At 39.8% G+C, this 23110-nt stretch overlaps 1 protein-coding gene across 38 annotated transcripts in view; it reads left to right on the top strand.

The window, feature by feature from the left end:
• Positions 1–23110, top strand: part of ARFIP1 (ARF interacting protein 1) — a 123332-nt gene that overhangs the window by 49962 nt on the left and 50260 nt on the right. For 28 of the 38 annotated variants that reach the window (XM_070047390.2, XM_008267316.5, XM_089302336.1 and 25 more), the window contains 2 exons: positions 747–848; positions 22262–22370. In XM_070047390.2, coding sequence (XP_069903491.1) covers positions 756–848; positions 22262–22370 — 202 coding nt within the window. In that variant the 5' untranslated portion in view covers positions 747–755. Of the gene's footprint in view, positions 1–746; positions 849–16303; positions 16401–22261; positions 22371–23110 lie in introns of those variants that run through there. The other 10 variants (XM_089302347.1, XM_089302343.1, XM_089302346.1 and 7 more) reach the window with 2 other exon arrangements.

The raw sequence follows: 23110 nt of genomic DNA, 5'->3' as shown, positions 1-23110 counted from the left end.
GGAGAAGGGAAGACGGGCACTGGTTCTCTGAGATAAGTTGAATAAATTGTTTGGGTTATTTATACTGTTTGTTTGTTTGTTAAAGATTTTATTTATTTTATTTGAGAGTTAGAGTTACAGACAGTGAGAGGGAGAGACAGAGAGAAAGGTCTTCCTTCTGTTGGTTCATTCCCCAGATAGGCGCAATGGCTGGAGCTGCGCCGATCCAAAGCCAGGAGCCAGGTGCTTCTTCCCAGTCTCCCGTGCGGGTGCAGGGGCCCAAGGACTTGGGCCATCTTCTAGTGCTTTCCCAGGCCATAGCAGAGAGCTGACTTGGAAGGGGGCAGCTGGGACTAGAACCAGCACCCATATGGGATGCCAGTGCTGCAGGCGGAGGATTAACCTACTGTGCCACGGAGCCGGCCCCTGCTCCACTTCTGATCCAGCTCTCTGCTATGGCCTGGGAAAGCACTTAGGCCGTCTTCCACTGCTATCCCAGGCTATAGCAGAGAGCTGGATCAGAAGAGGAGCAGCCAGGACTAGAACCGGTGCCCATATGGATGCTGGCATCATAGGCAAAGGCCTAGCATGCTACATGACCATGCTAGCCCCTATGTGCATTTTTTCTTATCGTATTTTTATCATGTTTGCTATGTAATTATTAGGTAGGTTAAAATTATTTAAAAAATTAATGATGTCTTGTAAAAGTGCCTTTTATGATTTTGTATTGATGTAACACTTTTTTTCCTCCTTTTTTTTCCACCTAGGAGTCTACTATGGCTCAAGAATCTCCCAAAAGTTCAGCAGCAGAAATTCCGGTGACTAGTAATGGAGAAGTTGATGACTCTCATGAACATGGCTTTAATAGGGTAAGAACATTTCTCTTTCTCTTAATACAAAGAATCGTGATAAGCTATGATAAGCCTTGGATTATTGAGATGAGAGTAATGAACAAAATTTAATGTAAAGGAATTTTCTTGGATTGGTCCTCCAAGAATCTAATGTCACATGGGGATGACTAGGTCAGGCATGTTTATGATTTGTCCAGAGTAAACTCCTAGGCAGTAATTGTCGGTATTATTCTCAGTAATTGACCAAAATGAGAGTATGTCTGACTGTCTTGGCACTTGGCTTTGTAAAACTCCTTAATGTATTTGTGATACAAAAAATTTTAACTATAAATTACCTTTTAAAAATTGGTACTGTCTAATCTCTTTTCTTCCTGTCATTAATACATAATTCCTAAATAGCTGCTCCTAATTTTGCTGTTACCTTTCTAACATATCACTTGATTCAGTGGGAAATGAAACGTGGTCTATTTCTTAGTTCAAATTTAATGTAAACAGCTCCAGAAATAACTATCACTACCATTTCTTATTAACATAGTACTTATTTATTATTAGTGTCCTCATGAAAGATTTTCATTGTAGAAGTAAAAACTAAAAGATACGAAACAAATACTTGTTCAAGGTTACACTGCTAGAAATGGCAGAGCAGATTATCTCCAAATCCTTGGTGTTTCTATTAAAACACATTCCAATTCAATCCCATCAAGGTGGCATGTACCAATGCCATCTCACTAGTCCCAGTGATCAATTTCTGTTCACAATTGATCATGATAGGACTAAGAGCCAAAGGGAGCACACAAACAAGACTAGTGTCTGCAAATACTAGCGTTTTAATAGAAACACCAAGGACTTGGAGATAATCTGCTCTGCCATTTCTAGCAGTGTAACCTTGAACAAGTATTTGTTTCGTATCTTTTAGTTTTTACTTCTACAATGAAAATCTTTCATGAGGACACTAATAATAAATAAGTATTATGTTAATAAGAAATGGTAGTGATAGTTATTTCTGGAGCTATTTACGTTAAACATCCCCTTTTATGACATTTGATACAAGAGTACATTTTTACTCAACAACAAAGCAAACAATCCGATTAAGAAATTGGCAAAGGACATGAACAGGCATTTTTCTTTTTTTTTTTTAACTTTTATTTAATGAATATAAATTTCCAAAGTACAGCTTATGGATTACAATAGCTTCCCCTCCCCCCCATAACTTCCCTCCCACCCACAACCCTCCCCTTTCCCTCTTCCTCCCCGCTTCCATTCACATCAAGATTCATTTTCAGTTCTCTCAGTTTAGCATATATTTAGATCAGTTTAGCATACATTAAGTAAAGATTTCAACAGTTTGCACCCACATAGAAACACAAAGTGAAAAATACTGTTTGAGTACTAGTTATAGCATTAAATCACACTGTACAACACATTAAGGACAGAGATCCTACATGAGGAGTAAGTGCACAGTGACTTCTGTTGTTGACTTAACAAATTGACACTCTTGTTTATGGCATCAGTAATCACCCTAGGCTCTTGTCATGAGTTGCCAAGGCTTTGGAAGCCTTTTGAGTTTACTGACTCTGATCATATTTAGACAAGGTCGTAGTCAAAGTGGAAGTTCTCTCCTCCCTTCAGAGAAAGGTACCTCCTTCTTTGATGACCTGTTCTTTTCACTGGGATCTCACTCGCGGAGATCTTTCATTTAGTTTTGTTTGTTTGTTTGTTTGTTTTTTTCCCAGAGTATTTTGGCTTTCCATGTCTGTAATACTCTCATGGGCTTTTCAGCCAGATCTGCGTGCCTTAAGGGCTGATTCTGAGGCCAGACTGCTGTTTAGGACATCTGCCATTCTATGGGTCTGCTGTGTATCTCGCTTCCCATGTTGGATCGTTTTCTCCCTTTTTTATTGTATCAGCTGGTATTTGCAGACACTAGTCTTGTTTGTGTGCTCCCTTTGGCTCTTAGTCCTATCATCATGATCAATTGTGAACAGAAATTGATCAATGGGACTAGTGAGATGGCATTGGTACATGCCACCTTGATGGGATTGAATTGGAATCCCCAGGTATGTTTCTAACTCTGCTGTTTGAGGTAAGTCAGCTTGAGCATGTCCCGAATTGCACATCTCTTCCCTCTCTTATTCCCACTCTTATATTTAACAGCGATCACTTTTCAGTTAAGTTTCAACACTTGAGAATAACTGTGTATTGATTGCAATATTCAACCAAAAGTATTAAGTAGAACAAACAAAAAAAATACTAAGAGGGATAATGTATTAAGTTGTTCATCAACAGTCAGGGCAAGGGCTGATCAAGTCACCGTTTCTCATAGTGTCCATTTCACTTTAACAGGTTTGCTTTTTGGTGCTCAGTTAGTTGTCACCGATCAGGGAGAACATATGGTATTTGTCCCTTTGGGGCTGGCTTATTTCACTCAGCATAATGTTTTCCAAATTCCTAACAGGGATCACTTTTCAGTTAAAATTTAAACACCTAAGAATAATTGTGTGTTAATTACAGATGAACAGGCATTTTTCAAAGAATGAAATTCAAATGGCCAACAGACACATAAAAAAGTGCTCAGAATCACTAGCCATCAGGGAAATGCAGATAAAAACCACAGTGAGGTTCAATACCTCACCCCAGTTAGAATGGCTATCATCCAAAAATCAGAAAATAATAAATGCTGGCAAGGCTGTGAGGAAAAAGGTTTCCTAATCCACTGTTGGTAGGAATGTAAACTAGTACAACCATATGGAAGACAGTATGGAGATTCCTCAGAAATCTGAACATAGACCTACCACCGTGTGACCCAACCATCCCACTCCTGGAAGTTTACCCAAAGGAAATGAAATCAGCATATGAAAGAGTTATCTGTACCCCAATGTTTATTATAGCTTCATTCACAATAGCCAAGATATGGAATCAACTCAGATGTCCATCAACTGATGACTAGATAAAGAAAATGTGCTATAAATACACTATGGAATACTACTCGGCCATAAAAAACTCAGATGTCCATCAACTGATGACTAGATAAAGAAAATGTGCTATAAATACACTATGGAATACTACTCGGCCATAAAAAAAAAACAAAGAAATCCTATCTTTGCAAGAAAATGGATGCCACTGGAAACCATTATGCTTAGTGCAATAATCCAGTCCCAAAATGATAAATACCACATATTTTCCTTAATTTGTGGTAACTAATGTACCAGAGTACTTTATATGAGCAAAATTGATGTTTTGAGATTTGATTACTGTTTATAATCCTTGTCTGTACTCTTGAGGATCAGTGATTTTTCTCCTTACTACTTGTTGAACTCTTTATTTAGTGGAAGGTTAAGCTTGTGATTATAAAATAAAATGAAAGCATGTCATTGTAAAATTTCAAAGAAAAAAATGAGAATGCAAGAGGAGGGAGAGAGTGGGAGTTTGGGCAAGAAGGAAGGGGGGTAGAATGAGAAGTATCATTATACTTTTAAATCTCTGTATATGAAATATATGCAGTTTGTTCACCTTATATAAGTAAAAAATTTAAAAATAAGATTTTTTAAAAAATCTCAAATATGGTTTTAAATATTAATACAGTTTTGATATGCTTGAAGAAGTAGTAGTTGAAGGGTACTTGAATTATTTTATAGTTTAAGTAGGATTCTCTGCTTTGTATATTTTTTTAAATATTTATTTTATTTAAGAGAGTTTCAGACAGTGAGAGGGAGAGACAGAGAGAAAGGTCCTCCATCTGCTGGTTCACTTCCCAAATGGCCACAGTGGCTGGAGCTGCAGCGAGCCAAAGGCAGGAGCCAGGAGCTTCTTCCTGGTCTCCCACATGGATACAGGGGCCTGAGGACTTGGGCCGTCTTCTACTGCTTTCCCAGGCCGTACCAGAGAGCTGGATTGGAAGAGGAGCATCTGGGACTAGAACTGGTGCCCATATGGGATGCTGGTGCCGCAGGTGGAGGATTAACCTACTGCGCCACGGCGCCAGCCCTTGCTTTGTATGTTTATAAATAAAATACTTCAACAGAAAGTGATGATTTAGATCAAGATTTCTCCATTGTGCCACTGTTGACATTTTGGGCCAGGAATTCTTTGTTGTAGGGGATTGACCTGTGCATTGTGGGATGTCGTTTTTCTACTAGACACCAGTAGTACCTTCCAGTTGTGATAACCAGCGATGTCTCTAGAAACTGCCAAGTGTCCACTAGGGTGAGGAGAAAGTCATCACTGACAGAACTACTGTTTTAGATGAATCCATTTAATTTTTTTAAAAGATTTATTGATTTATTTGAAAGTCAGAGTTACACAGAGAAAGGAGAGGCAGAGAGAGAGAGAGAGGTCTTCCATCTGCTGGTTCAACCCCAGTTGGCTGCAGTGGCCAGAGCTGTGCCAATCTGAAGCCAGGAGCCAGGAGCTTCTTCCAGGTCTCCCACACGGGTGCAGGGGTCCAAGGACTTGGGCCATCTTCTACTGCTTTCCCAGGCCAGAGCAGAGAGCTGGATCGTTAGTGGAGGAGCCGGGTCTCAAACTGGTGCCCATATGGGATGCTGGCACTGTAGGCGACAGCTCTACCTGCTGTGTCATAGCTCTAGCTCTGAATCTGTTTAATTGATATTAGAAAATTTTATTTATTTTTGCCTCAGCAGTCTTTTTGAAAAGAACTAACACATCTTCAAACTTGAGGTTCATGTCTTAGTCTTTTTTTTTAAACTTTTATTTAGTAAATATAATTTTCCAAAGTACAGTTTGTGGATTACAATGACTTTTTCATGTCTTAGGCTTTCTTCTGATGCAGTTATAGGATACCTGACACCAGGTAGGTTTTTTTTTTTTTTTTTTTTTTTTTTTTTGACAGGCAGAGAGAGACAGAGAGACAGAGAGAAAGGTCTTCCTGTTGCCGTTGGTTCACCCTCCAATGGCTGCCGCGGCCGGCACACTGCGCCAATCTGAAGCCAGGAGCCAGGTTCTTCCTCCTAGTCTCCCACGTGGGTACAGGGCCCAAGGACCTGGGCCATCCTCCACTGCCTTCCCGGGCCACAGCAGAGAGCTGGACTGGAAGAGGAGCAACCGGGACAGAATCCGGGCCCCAACCCGGACTAGAACCCCGTGTGTCGGCGCCGCAGGTGGAGGATTAGCCAAGTGAGCCGCGGCGCTGGCCACCAGGTAGTTTATACAGAGAGAGGTTCATTTGACTCACAGTTCTGGAGGCTGGGAAGTTTAAGAATGAGTGGCTGCATCTGTTGTGGGCCTCATGCTGTGTCCCTTTATGATGGATGGAGTCACATGGCTGGAATGTACCTGGCAGTGGCTAGTGGGTGCCTGTAGAAGAGAGGAGGAAGCAGGGCCAGGCGCATGATAACAGCCTGCTCTCACAGGAATTATTCCATTCCCTTTGAGTACTAATCCAGTTTCTCAAGAAGATAGCATAGGGAGAAAACTCTGTGATAGTGCTCTGGACAGTGATTTTTTTTGGGGGGGGTGGGGGCAAATCACATCTAAAGCATAGGCAACAAAAACCATATTAGAGAAGTGGGACTAATCAAACTAGAAAGTTTCTGTACAGAGTGAGTTGGCCTTCTGTGTAATGGGAGAAAACATTAGCTTACCGTGTTTCCAGTAAGGGATTCATATCCAAAAAACTTAAGGAACTCAAACAGTTCAAAAGCAGAAAAACTAGTTAACAAATTAAAGCATGACCAAGTGTGGGCAGTATTTGATCTGGCTGTTAACACACAGGTTGGGATGCCCGCATCCCATTACAGAGTATCTAGGTTTGTGCCCTAGCTCCACGCCTGATCACCACTTCCCGTTAATGCACACCCTGGAAGGCAGCAGGCTGGGACTCAGGAAATTAGTTCCCTTTACCCGAATGGAAGACCAGGGTTGTGTTCCTGGCTCCTCGCTTCAGCCCAGCCACGGCCACTGTAGGTATCTGGGGAGTGAACTAGCAGGTGGGAACTCTTTGCTTCTCAAAAAAATTAAAAACAAGTAAATAAATTTCTAAAAATGAACAAAGGGCCTAAGTAGACATTTTTCCATAGAAGAAACTTAAGTGACCAAAAGGTATATGCAAGGTTGTTGAGCATCACTAATTTTCAGGGAAATGCAATCAGAATTACGATGAAACACTACCTTCTGCTTGTTAGGATAGTTGTATTGGGGAGGATGTGGAGAAAAGGGAACCCTTGTACACCATGGATGGGAATGTGAGCAGCTATCTTGGAAAACGTTACAGACGTTCCTCAAAAAAAAAAAAAAAAAAAAAAGATTTATTTAAAAAATGGAACTACCATAAGATCTAGCAATCCCACTTGTATTCAAAGGAGATAAAGCAACTATCTCAAAGAGTATGTGGACCCCACACGTTTATTGCAGCACTATTCCCAATAGCCATGATAGGGAAACCTAAATTTCTGGTGATGGATGAAGGTACAGAGAGAATGTTATTATACAGACACATATTGAAATTTGATTCAGTCTAAAAAAAAAAAAAAAAAAAGGAAAAAAAGAAGCCCTGCTATTTGTGACAGCATGGATGGTCCTGGAGGATATTATGCTCAGTGAAATAAGCCAGGCACAGATACTGCATGATCTCACTTATATGTGGAATCCAAGAAAGAAAGAAAATCCTATTCTCATAGGAGCAGAGTAGAAGGGTGATTGGGGGTAGGGTGTGGGAGTATGTTGGTCAGAGGTTACAAACTTGCTGTTAGTTAACTGTAAGATGAATAAGTTTTAGAGACCTAATGTGTAGCATGGTAACTGTACTAACCTTTATAGTTGAAATTTGTTAACGATGTCTTAAATATTTTCATCACATACAAAATAGTAGCTGTATGAGTAGATGAATATGTAAGTAGCTTGGTTATGATAATTACTTTAGTATATGCAGAAATTAAAATGTTGCTCACCTTACAATTACATACAATTATACTTGTCAGGTATATTTCAATAAAGCTGAGGGAGACAAAAAGACTGTGTTCTCTCCACTAAGGGTTTTGCTATTAATCAGTGATTTTGTATGTGTGGGACTATTTGTGGACCCTTTGATTTGTTTCCTGATCTTCAAGTCTGTCCTTGAAACAATACCACACTATCTAAGGTGATGAGACTGGAGCAAACATCAGCTCCAGTCTTGTTACCTGGTGGTAATTCCTCCAGAGTTGTCCTGTACCTTAAACCATTCATGACTCCAGTTAAGAATCTTTGCCTTTGTCACTGGAGAGTTGTTTTTTTCATTCTTGCAGATTTTTAACTTTAGAAATTTTTTTAGTGTAAAGTGAATGAAATCTTAACATCAGAGTAAGTTCTTTGCTTATCAGTCAGAGCCAGTAATTGGCTGCTTTGAAAGCTTACCTGCAGATTCCCCTGCAGTGTGGTTTCACTTTCTGTTGGGAAAGAGAGAAGGTGGTTGTGGAGGCCTCACCATGTCAGGTGTGTGTGCGTCTTATCAGGGGCAGGCAGCCCTCTGTGGACTCCATAGTCCACTTCACCTCCCCAGAGGAATTCAACATCATCTGTTTCTTTTCATATCTGCTCTTATTAGGAATAATAAGATCATCATGAGATTCTCTTGCATGTTTAATATGTTTTTATTAAAGAAAACTTAGGTATGGACTCCCTTTCCCCATTAATCCGTGAAAATGATATATCAAAAACATCTCTTGACTGTTTGGAAATCATTATAGTCAAGACACATTAGGCATACATTCACGTAAACTTCTGAGAAATAAATGCAAAGTTTCCTGTAGCCACAAATCTTTTTTTTCTATTTTGTTAGAGAAAATGAGTGTTGAATGTATTGTTTAGTGTTAGATTGTGTTTTACAGACTTGTGAAGTGAAGAGATCTTACAGGTAAAGCTAGGTCATGAACAGTTTTCTGAGGTATTTTACTTGTATGCATCTTCCTTTTTGTATCTGTCTGTTGTTTGTCTGTTGTTTAAAATCTTAACAAATGGTTTTTACTTAATGGATACTTACTTAATACACTTAAACATGTACTCAACATAAAATCAAGGTGGTAGTTTATTAAATTGTCATAACTTAGCTGGCCAGCTGGTGTCACTGTGGTACAGGCAATGAAACTAAAGTTTTTTGTTCTTGTTTTTGTTTCTGGTTGCGGATCGTTTTCATTTGATTTCCTTTCTTAGTCTGTTTGAGAGGCCCTGGTTGCACTCATACTCAACATTCACATTTGTGTAGACATTATAATGGAGTCATTCATCTTAGAAATCTTCCTGGCAGCGTTAGTCACTGTCTCATATGCTAAAATGTGTCTAGATTTGTTATTGGTTTTATTAAAACTGAGGTAATGCTAGATGTGGAGAGGATGCGATAATTACCTTGGTATTATCTCAGTTTTCTATGGCAAAATATTTCTGCTTGTAAAAAAAATCCTGTTTAGTAAAGTTTGCTCTCTGAAGAATTCAAATTACTCTGAGTTATCAACTTACACATTATTTTAAATGAATACTATGATAGTTCTGGTCAAATAATCAGATTAGAAATTTGTAACTCATTCCATAAGTTAGAGAGGAAGCAAATGTTAGTTCTGCATGGTTGAGACTTCTTGTGAATTAAGTTAAAAGTTGTCAGATTTTTATCAAAGGCTCAAGAAAAAATCTGTAGAGTGTGTCTTCCTATGAATCCTTACTGTAGAAAAATGTGTACACAAGCTACCCATTTTTACATTAAATTTTAGCAGAGAACCCCCAAACCCTACCAGTGGTTCTTGGGTCCCTGGTTCATAACCCTTAGTCTCTAAGTTCTGAGTTAAATCACAAGATAATATCCAGTAGCAGATCTTCAGGAGACTCTGGGTCTTTATTTCACAGTGGAGGAAGAGGTCCCTTAAGGTTGTGATGGAATTACTCAGTATTAAATAGCTGTATCGAAAGCTTATGTGATTTGACTGTAAGCACAGTGAGAGCAAGAACTTTCTCACTCATTAGCTTATTTCCAGAGTCTGGCAATAATGCCTGGCAGGTAATAGATACACAGAAATAACTGTTTGAATAATGAATATTTGAATTAATGAATATTCACTCATGTTAGAGCCAGGAACTCTTATCTGCAGTACTAACGAAGAGATACTGTATTCTTAGATTTGCTACATCTTGTATCCTTAATTTCTCCGGCATAGGTGTATGTGGTCTTTGTTGTTAGTGTTGTTAATTTGTAATGCTTCTGTTGAACTGAGTAGTTTTCTCACTCCCAGTCTGGAATAACACACTGTATCACTCTGGAGATTGAGAGAAAAACAGAATACATACAAGAAACTGTCAGAACACTGTTTTGGACATACCTGTATCCTCTACTCCACCTCCATCAATCCAGTACAGCTTCTTTATCTGCTTTTTATTTATTTATCATCTGTTCATTCACTGATTTATTATTGTTTGTCTACATTTCCCCAGGAATTGGAACTGATGTTAGGACAGATAGTGTGTACTTGCAGCGGGGTTGACGGTTCACACTAGTTGCTCAAAGACAGAATGGATGGCAGTTAAGGGCTTAAAATTTGGTGTCATTTTTATTTCAGCCATCCTACTCAAAAGTTTGAGTAGTAGGTGATGACAGTTTGCCTCGATACGAAATAGCAATACAATATAACGTGACCACATTTTTCACATTTTAAAAAACTTAGTAGCTCAATGAGTGGCAATATTGATTTAATGAAGCCGATTTTACCAAGCATATGCTTGGGCCCTTTTAGGGGCATGCCAAATGTTTTTCAAGGATTGTTTAAGTGATGCAAATCTGGATTCATTTAATACTTGTTTTTCAGCTATAGAACATACTTGTATTACTGCTATCAAAAATTAAAACTTTGTGTTTGTTTCATGCATGTACATTACATTGTGGACTGGGATTCCACAGTGACTGAGTATAATTTATAATGAGTATGGAGTCTTATCTCTCCTAATTATCTGTTCTATGTGCCCTTATTTATAAACAGAAGCTATCAGTAGTAAGTTTTTTGATCTCTAGAAGGAATTATTTTACATATAGATATAGACAAATGTTTCCCCAGTGATGATCTTCGAATGAAATCAGCATTTCTTTTATATAAGTTGGTATGATTTCATTCCTAAATACTTCTATACTACTTAGAATCTAGGCTAAGGGAGTAGAGGGGTAGGTGAGACCAAGAGATACTGGTACGGTAAGCTCTTGCTAAGCATTCAATGAATGAATGAATGATAGATATATAGAGAGATTGAGATTGTATGTGTGTATGATAAAAATTAAAAATAAGTCAGATTTAAAATTTATGTGTATAAGGAGCCTTCAGAAAATTGTGAAAAAATGCATATTGTGAAAAAAACTATGCTTGAACTTAAGAGTTTTTATCCAGCTACAATTTCCCAGCTGTCTTCAAGTGACCAACTTTGGTATTCCTACATACAAGTGTACTGACAGAAAGAAAATCATACAGCCTTATTATATCTCATCATTCTGTATCAACATGGGTAGTCAGACCCATGCAATAAATTTGACTTCATTTTAAATATTTCACCATCTGTATTAAAAGATACAGCAACATAGTACCTACCATTGCCATAGGTGGGCTGTGTCTTTGACAATCTGTGAAAACTTTCAGTTTAGACAGCTTATATATCAGGTGGGAACAAACTTCAAGCTGACCTATCATGATGCCCTGAAAACGCACCTAGTGGCATGGAAAGGGCTTGAAACATTCATGGTGATAGTAAGACTTGGAACGGCGCAGAAGGCCTAACTATGTCACAGCGCTCAAATACTTGAGGTTGAGTGGAAGGAAGGTAGATGACAGCATTGAGGTGGGAAGAAGGTAGAGTGGCACCCAGGAAGGTGGGATTGGCCCTGGCGTGTGCAGTTCTGTTGTAGAAGGGCAGCAAAGCAGTTCTTTAAGGAACAGGTCCTCAGAGGAGACCCAGGACCACTTGCATCAGAATCACCTGATGTGCTTTTTGAATTTCTGACTCTGGCTTAGTCCTAATCAAAAGTGGCAGCTACAAAGAGTGCATTTCTGATAGGGTCCTCAGGTGATTGTGACTGAAAGTGAAGTTTGGGATCCACGAGTGGGAAGCTGAGACGATGCCAACCCGACCTCCTAGCTGCAGGTGTTGAGTAGTCCTCTCTGCTTCAGGGCTAACTGTAGAGAAGCAGGCAGTCACCGTGAGAAGTCAGAGGTGATGTTGTGTCCGTGCAGTGGAGCTGGGATAAAGAGGCCTGCTCTAGTAACAGCTTTTCTTCGGGCAGCTAGTCTTTTTGTGGGTAGACAGAAGACAAGGAGAACGTAGAATTAAAAAACTCAGGCAAAAGAGCGTTCCTAGTAATTACAGAAAACTTGGAGGGCCAGCGCCGCGGCTCACTAGGCTAATCCTCCGCCTTGCAGTGTCGGCACACCGGGTTCTAGTCCTGGTCGGGGCGCCGGATTCTGTCCCGGTTGCCCCTCTTCCAGGCCAGCTCTCTGCTGTGGCCAGGGAGTGCAGTGGAGATGGCCCAAGTGCTTGGGCCCTGCACCCCATGGGAGACCAGGATAAGCACCTGGCTCCTGCCCTCGGATCAGTGCGGTGCGCTGGCCGCAGCGCACCGGCCGCGACGGCCATTGGAGGGTGAACCAATGGCAAAGGAAGACCTTTCTCTCTCTCTCTCTCTCTTACTGTCTACTCTGCCTGTCAAAAAAAAAAAAACTTGGAGAATCCTTACAGATTTTTGGTTATTACAGAATATGCTTTGAGAATCATTTCTTTATCCAAGATTTCTCCTCCTAATTCTAAGTAAAAGAAGATGCATTAATAAATCTCTAGTTCTGCTTACATATCCCAGTATTGTACATCTTATTTTTAAAGATGTTTATTTTAAAACAAACTTGCTGCTGAACATTTTCTGTTCTTTTTGTGTTGATTTTGTACTAGCTTTAGTTCACAAGTATATTACCATGCTAAATTATAAGCTCTAAAATTTGCAGTTTTAGTGTCATTCTTACTCTAATCTCTATTAAATTATGCAAAATGGAGGCAAGTTATTTGCATTCAAAATGAGCGTTCTTTCACAGCTTTGTGAAAGCTGTTTCTACAAATATTTGTATCATTTGAAAGAGACTGAACATATGCATAAAACTTATTTGGAGCTTTTCCAAAAGCATTATATTTTGTTTTAGCATAATTATTTGGAAATATATTTTTAAAACTATTAAATACTCTATTATCATCCTAATAGCTCAAATAGAATTTGACTTCAGATTTATTCCCTTTTGTTGTATAATTTTTAAGCTCTGCCTTGCAAAATCTTAAAGTTTTAGGGTAATGTCATTGACATAAAAATGGAAATTAGTGGTTTTGAGTTGTTGGCTCTGGTTGGACTCATTGTCTCTGAAATTCATTCTGGAAACTATAGAAGTAAATGCAATAGCAAGTATATAAAAAGTTACAAGACTAAGTACAATCTTAATCTGAGACACTTTAAAAAATCTGAAGATTATGTAAAGGTGCATTTTATATTTTTTTGTGAACTATGAAGCCCTATGTGTTCTATTACTTAGAGAATGAGTATTTTGCAAAAGAACATTCAACAAGCTCATAAAATCCTGAGTGTTATCCACAAGTTATCCATTCCTCCCACACAGCCCCTGCCATTTTGTGTCACACATAACTGCCAGAGCTCTTTCAAAATGATGGTCCTCTTCAGAATTGGAGTGGACCCATTTGTTATCCTTTGAGTTAAGCTCCTGTTAGTAGCAGTTTAAGAATAGGAAGGGCTTAGTGCTTTTCAGATTTTGCCACTGTGTTAGCTAAAGGACAGAGGTACTTTGTTTCGTTTAGTTTCTTGTTTTGGAAGACTTTCTAGCCAGTAAAGGACCCTTGGCCAGCTGCTGCAGGGTTTTGAGTGAGATGTAGTATCCTTACCACTAACATTGTCTGTTTTAGAGGCTGCACGTGACACAGTGGAAGATGTTTCCATAACTGCTTAAAAATTTAGGTACTCAGTCAGCTATTTGTCATATCTACTTTTTAACCCATTAGCTCTCCTTCCCCAAATTGCTCTACTATGATCTTTTTTCCAGGAATTTACGTAGTATTCTGTTGCAGGAAAATGATTCCAGTGAGCAATGTTCTTGCAGATAGTTTCAAGGAAAAGAAAACCCAGCTATCTCAGACCCACATATTACTTAAAGTTGGCTTTTTATTCTTCCTATTTTGAGAAATGCCTTTGACACTTTTTCTTGAGAGCTGTTATCTTCACTGAAACATAAGCTCTGAAAAGCTGTCAAGACTTAAGCAAGGCAACGTCCAAGGGAGCCATTCTAAAAATAGTTGATCTTAATAATCAAACTTGGAAAGTTTAAAATTGGACCTAGCATTTGAGACATTAGATTGGGACATCCTCATATCATATCAGAGTGCCTGAGTTTGAGTCCTGGCTCTGCTTCCAATTCCAGCTTCCTGCTAGTGCACATCCTGGGAGAAAGCAAATAATGTCAAAAGTAGATGAGTTCCTGCCATCTACAACGGAGACCTGATTGGTTTCCCAGCTCCTAACTTTCCTGGCTGGTACAATTATTTGGGTAATGAACCAGCACATGTGAGTGTACTCTGTCTCCCTACCTGTCAAATAAGATATTTTTTAAGTAAGTTAAAAAAAAAAAAAAAAAAAAAAAAGATTTTGGCTGGCGCCGTGGCTCACTAGGCTAATCCTCCGCCTTGTGGCGCCAGCACACCGGGTTCTAGTCCCGGTCGGGGCGCCGGATTCTGTCCCGGTTGCCCCTCTTCCAGGCCAGCTCTCTGCTGTGGCCAGGGAGTGCAGTGGAGGATGGCCCAAGTCCTTGGGCCCTGCACCCCATGGGAGACCAGGATAAGTACCTGGCTCCTGCCATCAGATCAGTGTGGTGTGCCGGCCGCAGCGCGCCGGCTGCGACGGCCATTGGAGGGTGAACCAACGGCAAAGGAAGACCTTTCTCTCTGTCTCTCTCACTATCCGCTCTGCCTGTCAAAAAAAAAAAGGATTTTATTTATTTACTTGAGAGGTAGAGTTACAGACAGTGAAAGAGAGAGACAAAGTCTTCCGTCCACTGGTTCACTACCCAGATGGCTGCAATGGCTGGAGCTAAGCTGATCCGAAGCCAGGAGCCAGGAGCTTCTTCTGGGTCTCCCCATGTGGATGCAGGGGCCTGAGCACTTGGGCCATCTTCCACTGCTTTCCCAGGCCATAGTAGAGAGCTGGATCGGAAGTGGAGCAGCCAGGTCTTGAACCAGTGCCCATATGGAATGTTGGTGCTGCAGGTGGAGGATTAACCTACTGTGCTACAGTGCCGGCCTCAAATAATATATTTTTTTAAAATACAAAGTAACTAAAAATTGAGTATAAAGAAGGTTCTCTTTGTGATTCTAAGGGCTCTTCAGAAACAGTATATGGTTGACGAGAATGTTGTCCTGAGCTAAGAGGGTTTAAACTGATGTTCTGAATGAGTGAAATGGAATAAAATCTGTTCATCTGTTTTGTACAAGAAAGAAATTACAAGTTAAGAGCTTACTTATGTTAGAGTGTTTAAGCAAGTTCTAAAATAATGATTTTACATAGTTGTTCTTTAAATAGATCTTTTTAAAGCACATCAGCTAAAATGAGTTCTGAATCTTTAGTCAATTGCTTATAACTATTTACGTTTACTCTACATTATGATTAATTTGTTTCTTGAAACTTAGCCCGAACTATATTGCTCGTAGTGAAGTGGCACATTTCCATGTCCTAGTTTTCTCATCTCTAAAATGGGAGTGATAGTAGCACCTGGAGTCTTACTGTAAAGTGTCAGTGAGATAATATACATGCATATAGTTCTTGCCTTGAATAGTGCCAGGGTAGCTTAATTTCAGTTACCACAGTATTGAAGTAACACAGGTTCCCCAGTGACACAGGTCACTCTCCTTTGTTCAGGACTCTGCTCACCTTTTACCTGCTTCCATATCTAAAGTAGCAACTTTTGGGGCAGGCACTTGTTAAAGTAGTTAATATACTGCCTGGGACACCCACATCTCCTATTAGAGTGCCTGGGTTCTAGTCTGGCTCCTTTTCCTGATTCCAGCATTCTGCTTATGCACACCCTAGGAGGCATCAGGTGATCCCGTAAGTACTTTGGTACTTGCCACCCATGTGGGAGACTAAAATTGAGTTCTGGACACCTGGTTTCAACCTGCCTCACCCCTAGTTGCTGTAGGCATTTGAGGAGTAAACAAGCAGATGGAAGATTGATGTCTCCTACTCCCCCCTCTCATGTGTGTGTCCCCGTCCCTTACCCTCCCTCCCTTCTTTTTCTTTTTCAAATAAATAAAATATAAAAAGTAGCAACCTTTGCCTGTCACTTTTTTTTATCCCTCTTATTCTGCCCTTTAGAAAAACACTGGAAACCCGTTTTACTTGTTTATTACTTGTTTACAGCACCTGAGACACGTTGTTAACCATCGGTCTCCTCCCTCACTGCCTCCTCCCCTTAGAATGTGAGTCTGCATGGGCAGGGCTGCATTTCCTTCACTGCTGGATCTGCAGTGCCAGAGCAGTAACTGTCATGAAGTTGGTGCTCACTGGATGCTGGTTCAGTAAGTGAATAAATAAATCCTTTATGTTCCACAGCTTCAGCAGCGATGTCTCCTCTTCTGTTCGGTTATTAGGAGCTTAGACCATTCTAAAATTCCTCTGATACTTACTGACTTGGAACATCACGTTCAGCTGTTATGTTAATATGTATCTCAACTCTCTAGTGAAATGGCAATGACTATACTTTTTCTATTTCCCAGAAAATCTTAACATTTGGTAAGAGTAGCAGATACTCATTAAATTACATTTTAAAATGAGCCAGTTGCATCTTCTTAATCTATGTGGTGTTGAGTCTTAAATCCTTTAGTTCATTCAATAAATTTGGTCATTCATTCAACAAATATTTATTGAATGCCTGCTATATCTCAGGTACTATTTCACATGCTGGGCATATAGCAATAAACAAAATAGGCAATAACTGTTCTCATGAAACCTGTAATTAGTAAAAGGAGCCAAATGAAACGGGGATACACATAGATGTGTCACTCATGAAAACTGCTATGAGAAGAGTAATTAGGGTTAAGGCTGTTGGGGGATGCTGTTTCAGGTTGTCAGGAGAAAGTTTTACCCAGTAAAGTAGCAAGCCCTGGGAATTTCTGGTGGAGGAGCATTTCAGGAAGGAGAAACACCAAGTGCAGAGGCCCTAGAACAGGTAGGTTTAATGTTTTAGAACCAACAGTATGGCTGAAGCAGAGTCAGCAGTCTGAGGCCAGTGGGAGATGAAGTCAAATTGTGTAATCCTTTGAAAACAGGTAATAGTTTGGGTTTACTGCAAGTAATATTTGGGGCTGTTAGAAAGTTTTGAATAGAGGGTGACTGATATTTGAGTAGGGGATAATTTGGGTTGATATATGGGTTTTGGAATGTGTGTCAAGGATAGAAAACAGGAAGGTCAGTTGGGAAACCTTTGGAAAAACCCTAGTGCAATGTGAGTCTCGTCTAGACCAGGGTGGTAGCAGTGGACTAGAGAAATTTAATTTCATCCTGGATGTATTTTGAGAGTAAATCTGGTAGGATCTGTTGATGGTTTGGCTATATGAGAGAAAAAGAAGAACTAGAGATAACTCACAAGATTTTTGGCGTGAGCAGTTAAATGGTATGAATTGAAAAGGGCAAGAGCTATAGCTGTTTTTGTTTTTTGTTTTTTTGACAGGCAGAGTGGACAGTGTGAGAGAGAGACAGAGAAAGGTCTTCCTTTGCCGTTGGTTCATCCTCCAATGGCCGTCGCAGCCGGCGCGCTGTGGCCGGCACACCGCACTGATCCGATGGCAGGAGCCAGGTGTTTCTCCTGGTCTCCCATGTGGGTGCAGGGCCCAAGGACTTGGGCCATCCTCCACTGCACTCCCTGGCCACAGCAGAGAGCTGGCCTGGAAGAGGGGCAACTGGGACAGAATCTGGCGCCCCGACCGGGACTAGAACCTGGTGTGCTGGCGCCGCAAGGCGGAGGATTAGCCTAGTGAGCCGCAGCGCCGGCCTATAGCTGTTGTTTTGTCTGTTTGGGAGATTTCTTGAAATCAGCCAGTTTTGGACATGTCAAGATTGAAATGCCTATTTGATCTCCATGTGTGTGATTAGATATATTGGAGTTAAATAGAGAGGCCTGGGTAAGACACATGCATTTGGGAGTTCCTAATATGTAGGTAATGTTTAAAGCCAGAAGACTGAATATGACAGGAGGAAAAAACAAGAAATGCTCTGACTGAATCCTGAGCACTCCAGGAGTGGGAGGATGGTAGCTGTGGTAGAATCAGCAAAGAAGGCTGTAAACACATCAGGTGACATAAAAGGAAAATCAAGATAAGTGTCTTTCTCTTTCAGGAAGCCTAAGATTGAAATGTAATAAGGGAGGCTGATGCTGTGGCCTAGAGGGTAAAGCTGCCTCCTGCAGTGCTGGCGTCCTGTATGGGCACCAGTTTGAGTCCTGGCTGCTCCACTTCCAGTCCAGCTCACTGCTAATGACCTAGGAAAAGCAGTGGAATCAAATGCAGTTTGATAAGTCAAAAATGATGAGAATTTGACCATTGATGACTGGATATGACATCGATGAGGTCTTTGGTAACCTTAACTCTAAGACCTTAATGGTTATTCATTCAAAGTCCCCCGTGGAAATCGAGTAGATGCCTAGGCAGCATTAGTGATCCGCAAGAAAAACCCCTGTTAGACACGTACCAGTTTTGAAAGACTGTGTCTGTAAGTCTGATTCTGCAGAGTGGAAAGCTCAAAATGTTAGGAAGCCCTGGATTTTAAAATCATAACTACACTCTGTATGATGAAGTACGGTATTTAAGAAGGAAGTTTTGGGGCCAATATTATGGTGTAGTGGGTTAAGTGATAGCTTGGGATCCTGGCATCCCATATGGATTTGCTGGTTCAAGTCCCTGCTGCTCTGCTTTTGATCCAGCTCCATGCTAAGTGTCTGAGAAGGCAGTAGATGATGGTCCAAGTGCTTAGGCCCCTGCCATTTGTGAGAGACCTTGGTGAGCTTTCCAGGCTCCTGGATTTGGCCTGGACCAGCCGCCACTTTTGTGGCCATTTAGAGGGGTTAACCAACAGATGGAAGATCTCTCTTCCTCCCTTCCTTTCCCTGCCTTTCAAATAAATAAGTGAATACATAAATAATATTTTTTAAAAATTTCCAAGACATATCTTTAAATGCATCACTAATTCGTCATTTGTTGTTAAAAGCCAATAAGAACTGTTCATAGATTCTGATTATGAAAATTGGGTAATTCCTCATACCCACATCACAGGATAAAGGACTTTTAATAGGGAATGTAATGTCTTAAAAAAAATCTCTTTGAGACATAAGACCAGTATTTTTGTTTTTCTATACAAAAAACTTGTTAGTGTATCTCTTTGGAAGAAGGAGTTTGAGTTGGATTTAATCTATAGTAGTTGTGCAATCACATGTCTCAGGGTCTAGAATTCCTTAAAATCCTGAGTGCTGAATGTAGAGTGGTGGTCCAGTACCTCAGCTTGTGGCTTTGAAGATTTTCAGAAGTGTTTCAGTGACTGAAAGACAGATCTAACTCTTAATTTCTGTTGAACTGCACTTCTTTATTTATGAAAACATCTCTAAACAGATACATTTGTAATGAAGTTCATGATTGTCCAGCTGGCCTTGTTCCTCTCCTTTTTTCTTTATTGTTTATATATTCCTTTTTATATGAAGCTTACCACTTTCCCTTTAAAGTATGTCTTTCCTACTTTTTTTATATCTTTTTTCATACAGCTTCTGTCAAAAATGTGATTATTTAATACACTGTGTATACACTTTAAGCTCAGACCTCTCAAACTTGTAACCTCTGTTTATTGCTAAAGTCATTGGCTATCATGTTAATTACATGATTGTTTTCAGATAGAGGCATGCCCTAACTTCATTAAGATGACATTGTAAGTGAATCACTAAGGGTGAGAATGCTTGAAGATCTCGTATATCTAGGGTGGTAAAGACTTTGGTGTATTCTCTTGTCTTTGACACTCAAAAAATAAAAATCATCCTAAGTGATATGAAAACACATTCTTATATACCATGTAATGCTCAGTATTAAGAAACCAATCTTACATTGCTCCAACTTTTAATCTCCAGTGAAGAGTTATGTTTACAAGTTGGGATAAAGGAGAAGGAAGTTAATACTGGAAGTGCCAAAAGTTATACTGTATACGTTTTGTATATTGTCTGTGAGGTAAGAATTATTACCCCTTAACCTCCCCCATATTATAGTAAAGAAACTCAACAAATCAGGGAACTTGCATGGGATCATGTAGCAATGAAGTGACGGAGCCAGGATTCAAACTCGGGTTTATCTGTCCTGACTCTAGAGCCCATGCTGCATCCATTACAACACATGACCTCATTAAGTCATCACAAATTATTATTTTAAATAATGGTGTATTTGGAATTAGAGCCAGTTCTCCAATGTTTTCATTGCTATTCAAAGTCCTAAACAATCTTGTTTGCTTTCTGAAACTCTACTGTGTATCTCCTAGTCCAGAAAGGGTATTGAAATGCAGCCAAAGAGTAGGTAGTCAAGATTACCTTGAACCTACCAGAATGTGCATAGTTTACACACTAAAGTCAATAAATGTTTTACTTTCAACTACCATTAATAACAAATCAAGCAAATTTGCTATTCAAAACTGTAACTTTCTAAATGGAGGCTAAGTTTTCTACTTTATTATCTCACCTTCTAATTCAGTTACCCCAACTCTCACCACGGACCATTAGCTGTCTTGTTAGGAGAGCATAATTGTGGGCCGGGTGCTGTGTAACACAGTAATGCCTGCCCATGGCTTCTTACCCAGTCCTCCCTCGGATTTTTCTGTTAGGTTGAGAATACATCCTTCCTTGTCCCCATTCTTTTTCTCTAACATTCTGTATCATTGATGTAAGTCAGGATCCCTTGCACACTGAGCATTCCCTCTTCTGAATTCTTAAATGCATTATAAGTCAATGCATACCTTCCTGTTGATGTATTGTCTTCAACTGCTGATTAAGGTCTGTCTGTCTTAGGTAAAACAGTACAAGAACACTTCAAAAATTTGTGGAAAATGGAATTAAAAGATGGGTTTATTTTGGTGCACAATTTTTTCATAATACACATTTTCCCTGAACTTTTTGAAGACTCCTTCAGTATATGATTTCAAAAAACTTCTGTACCAAAATGAACTTTGCTTTAAATTCCTTTTTTTCCCCACAAACTTTTTGAAGCACCCTTATATAACTCCCTTCTGGAGAAATAACCCATGTCTCTACTGAAAACTTCTTACCATACCATTATGTTGAAAGAGGTATGATGGATTAGTTAAAAACATGCTATGAGTTTTATATCTTTATACTCTGAAATCTGGTATCTTGAACTGTGATCAGTGCAAAGATTTAGCTTCATCATTGGCTATATTAGAAGTTGTCATAGCCCTAACACTCCTGTGAAAGTTCAACACAGGTAAATAGAACAGTGATTATATTTTTAGACTTAATGCCTTACTTCATTTCAGCTTACTTTTCATAATAAGCTGTAGTCATGTGACCAGGCCAGTTTTAAGGCTGTTATTAGTATGGTTGCATCATGTAGAGCCACCAATCTGTAGCCTCAGCTTGGATTATTGGTGATGGCAGATGGAGTCGCTTGGCCTGTCTGCCTGATCATTGCCAAGCCCTGAGATTTAATTTACAAGTTCTGGACAGGATTTTTTAGAATATACTTAACATTGTGCCTTTTAAAGAACATTGTGCTTCTTGGCTTCCTATTTTCACACTGTAAGAATCAAATATGGAATATTATGTTTATTATAGCTGGAGTTTCATTACATACTAATTTGCAGTTAAGGCTGACTAATAGTAGTTTAAGCCAGAGCAAAAGATTTCATTTCCCTGGCCCTGATTGAAGTCAGAAATGCCCAGGTGACGAAGCTCACCTTGAAATTGAAGGAAAATAACCCCTGAAATGAAGGATTTGTTTGTACTGACCTTTAGCCAAGCTCATCGTGTTGATATGTCACAGGCTACTTTTAAATATTAGAAGTGGCATTTTAGTGATCTGAACTCTGATCCTTAAAAATAAGTTTCCTAATGCTTCAGTAGATTAAGCAGTTTTAATTGAATTTTTGTATCTGCCTGCTGCTTGTTCCTTCCAGTGTGTTGTATTTGATGTGCACTCCGTACCCAACAGCAAATCTTGCTGTGTTTGCTGAAGTGCTGAGCATGCATCATTGTGAATGCCATGACAGTGTAAGGAAATACTAAGTGGTAGAGAGAAACCTAGCTGAAGATGTGCTTAAAAGGAAGCAGTTATTCTGAACTGTTAATGTGATGTGGGATTTTTTTCACAAAGATTTTTTCTTTTATTCAAATGTTGCTAAGGATTTGAAGCGTTCATTACCATCTGGACTTGGTCTCTCAGAAACCCAAATTACATCTCATGGCTTTGACAGTACCAAAGAGGGGGTTATTGAAGCAGGAGCGTGTCAAGGTAAGAGCCCGTATATTTGTAAAGGTGGCGGGATGGAGGATGGGAGAAGTTCACCAAGTGCTACTTTCATTAATGAAGCGCAGGAGTTGAGCCCTTTAGTTGTGTGATGAGACACTGGTTGATGCTGATTACCTGCTTTCCTTCTGGAAGTCTGGAGTCTTGCTGTGTGCTGGATGGACAACGATGGCTAGATGAGCTGTCCCCAGTAGAGAGCCCGGGCCTCGAGTCTTGGGGAGCATCCCTGGCTAGCGACGTTTCACTTAGTGTTGTCACAACTCTTAACTGGGAAGAATTAAGCAATTCCGACACCAAGTAAAGATTCTTAGAAGGTTATGCCTAACAATGATAGGCCAATGGTCATAATTTCACTGGTTGTTATTTAGGAAGTGATTTTAAAATACTAAAGTAAAAACTTGAAAATTGTGTCAACACTATAGCATTTAGATTATTCTATCTTGGAACCACAGAATTTATAACTCTAAATTGACTTTGTATAAACAGAGATCTCAAAGCAAATAGGAGGTGTCCTTTGATTATGCTGAATAGCAGGGCTCCAAGACCATGCTCGGATTTCCTGATTTGCCAGCAGCGCTGACAGGAGGACTCAGGGCTGCTGTTTACTACATGATGAATGCCCTGCACAGTCAACAAAGGCAACAGTTCAGGAGGCAAACTTGGGGGAAAACTGAGCCTAATCTACCAAGAATCTCCTCCTGCTAGAGTCGGTCAGGAACTGCTTC

The sequence above is a fragment of the Oryctolagus cuniculus genome, chromosome 8 (genome assembly GCF_051225735.1).
Source record: "Oryctolagus cuniculus isolate XC-2025 breed Fujian yellow rabbit chromosome 8, ASM5122573v1, whole genome shotgun sequence".
Taxonomy (NCBI): Eukaryota; Metazoa; Chordata; class Mammalia; order Lagomorpha; family Leporidae; genus Oryctolagus; species Oryctolagus cuniculus.
This window is presented reverse-complemented; position numbering and strand designations above follow the sequence as displayed.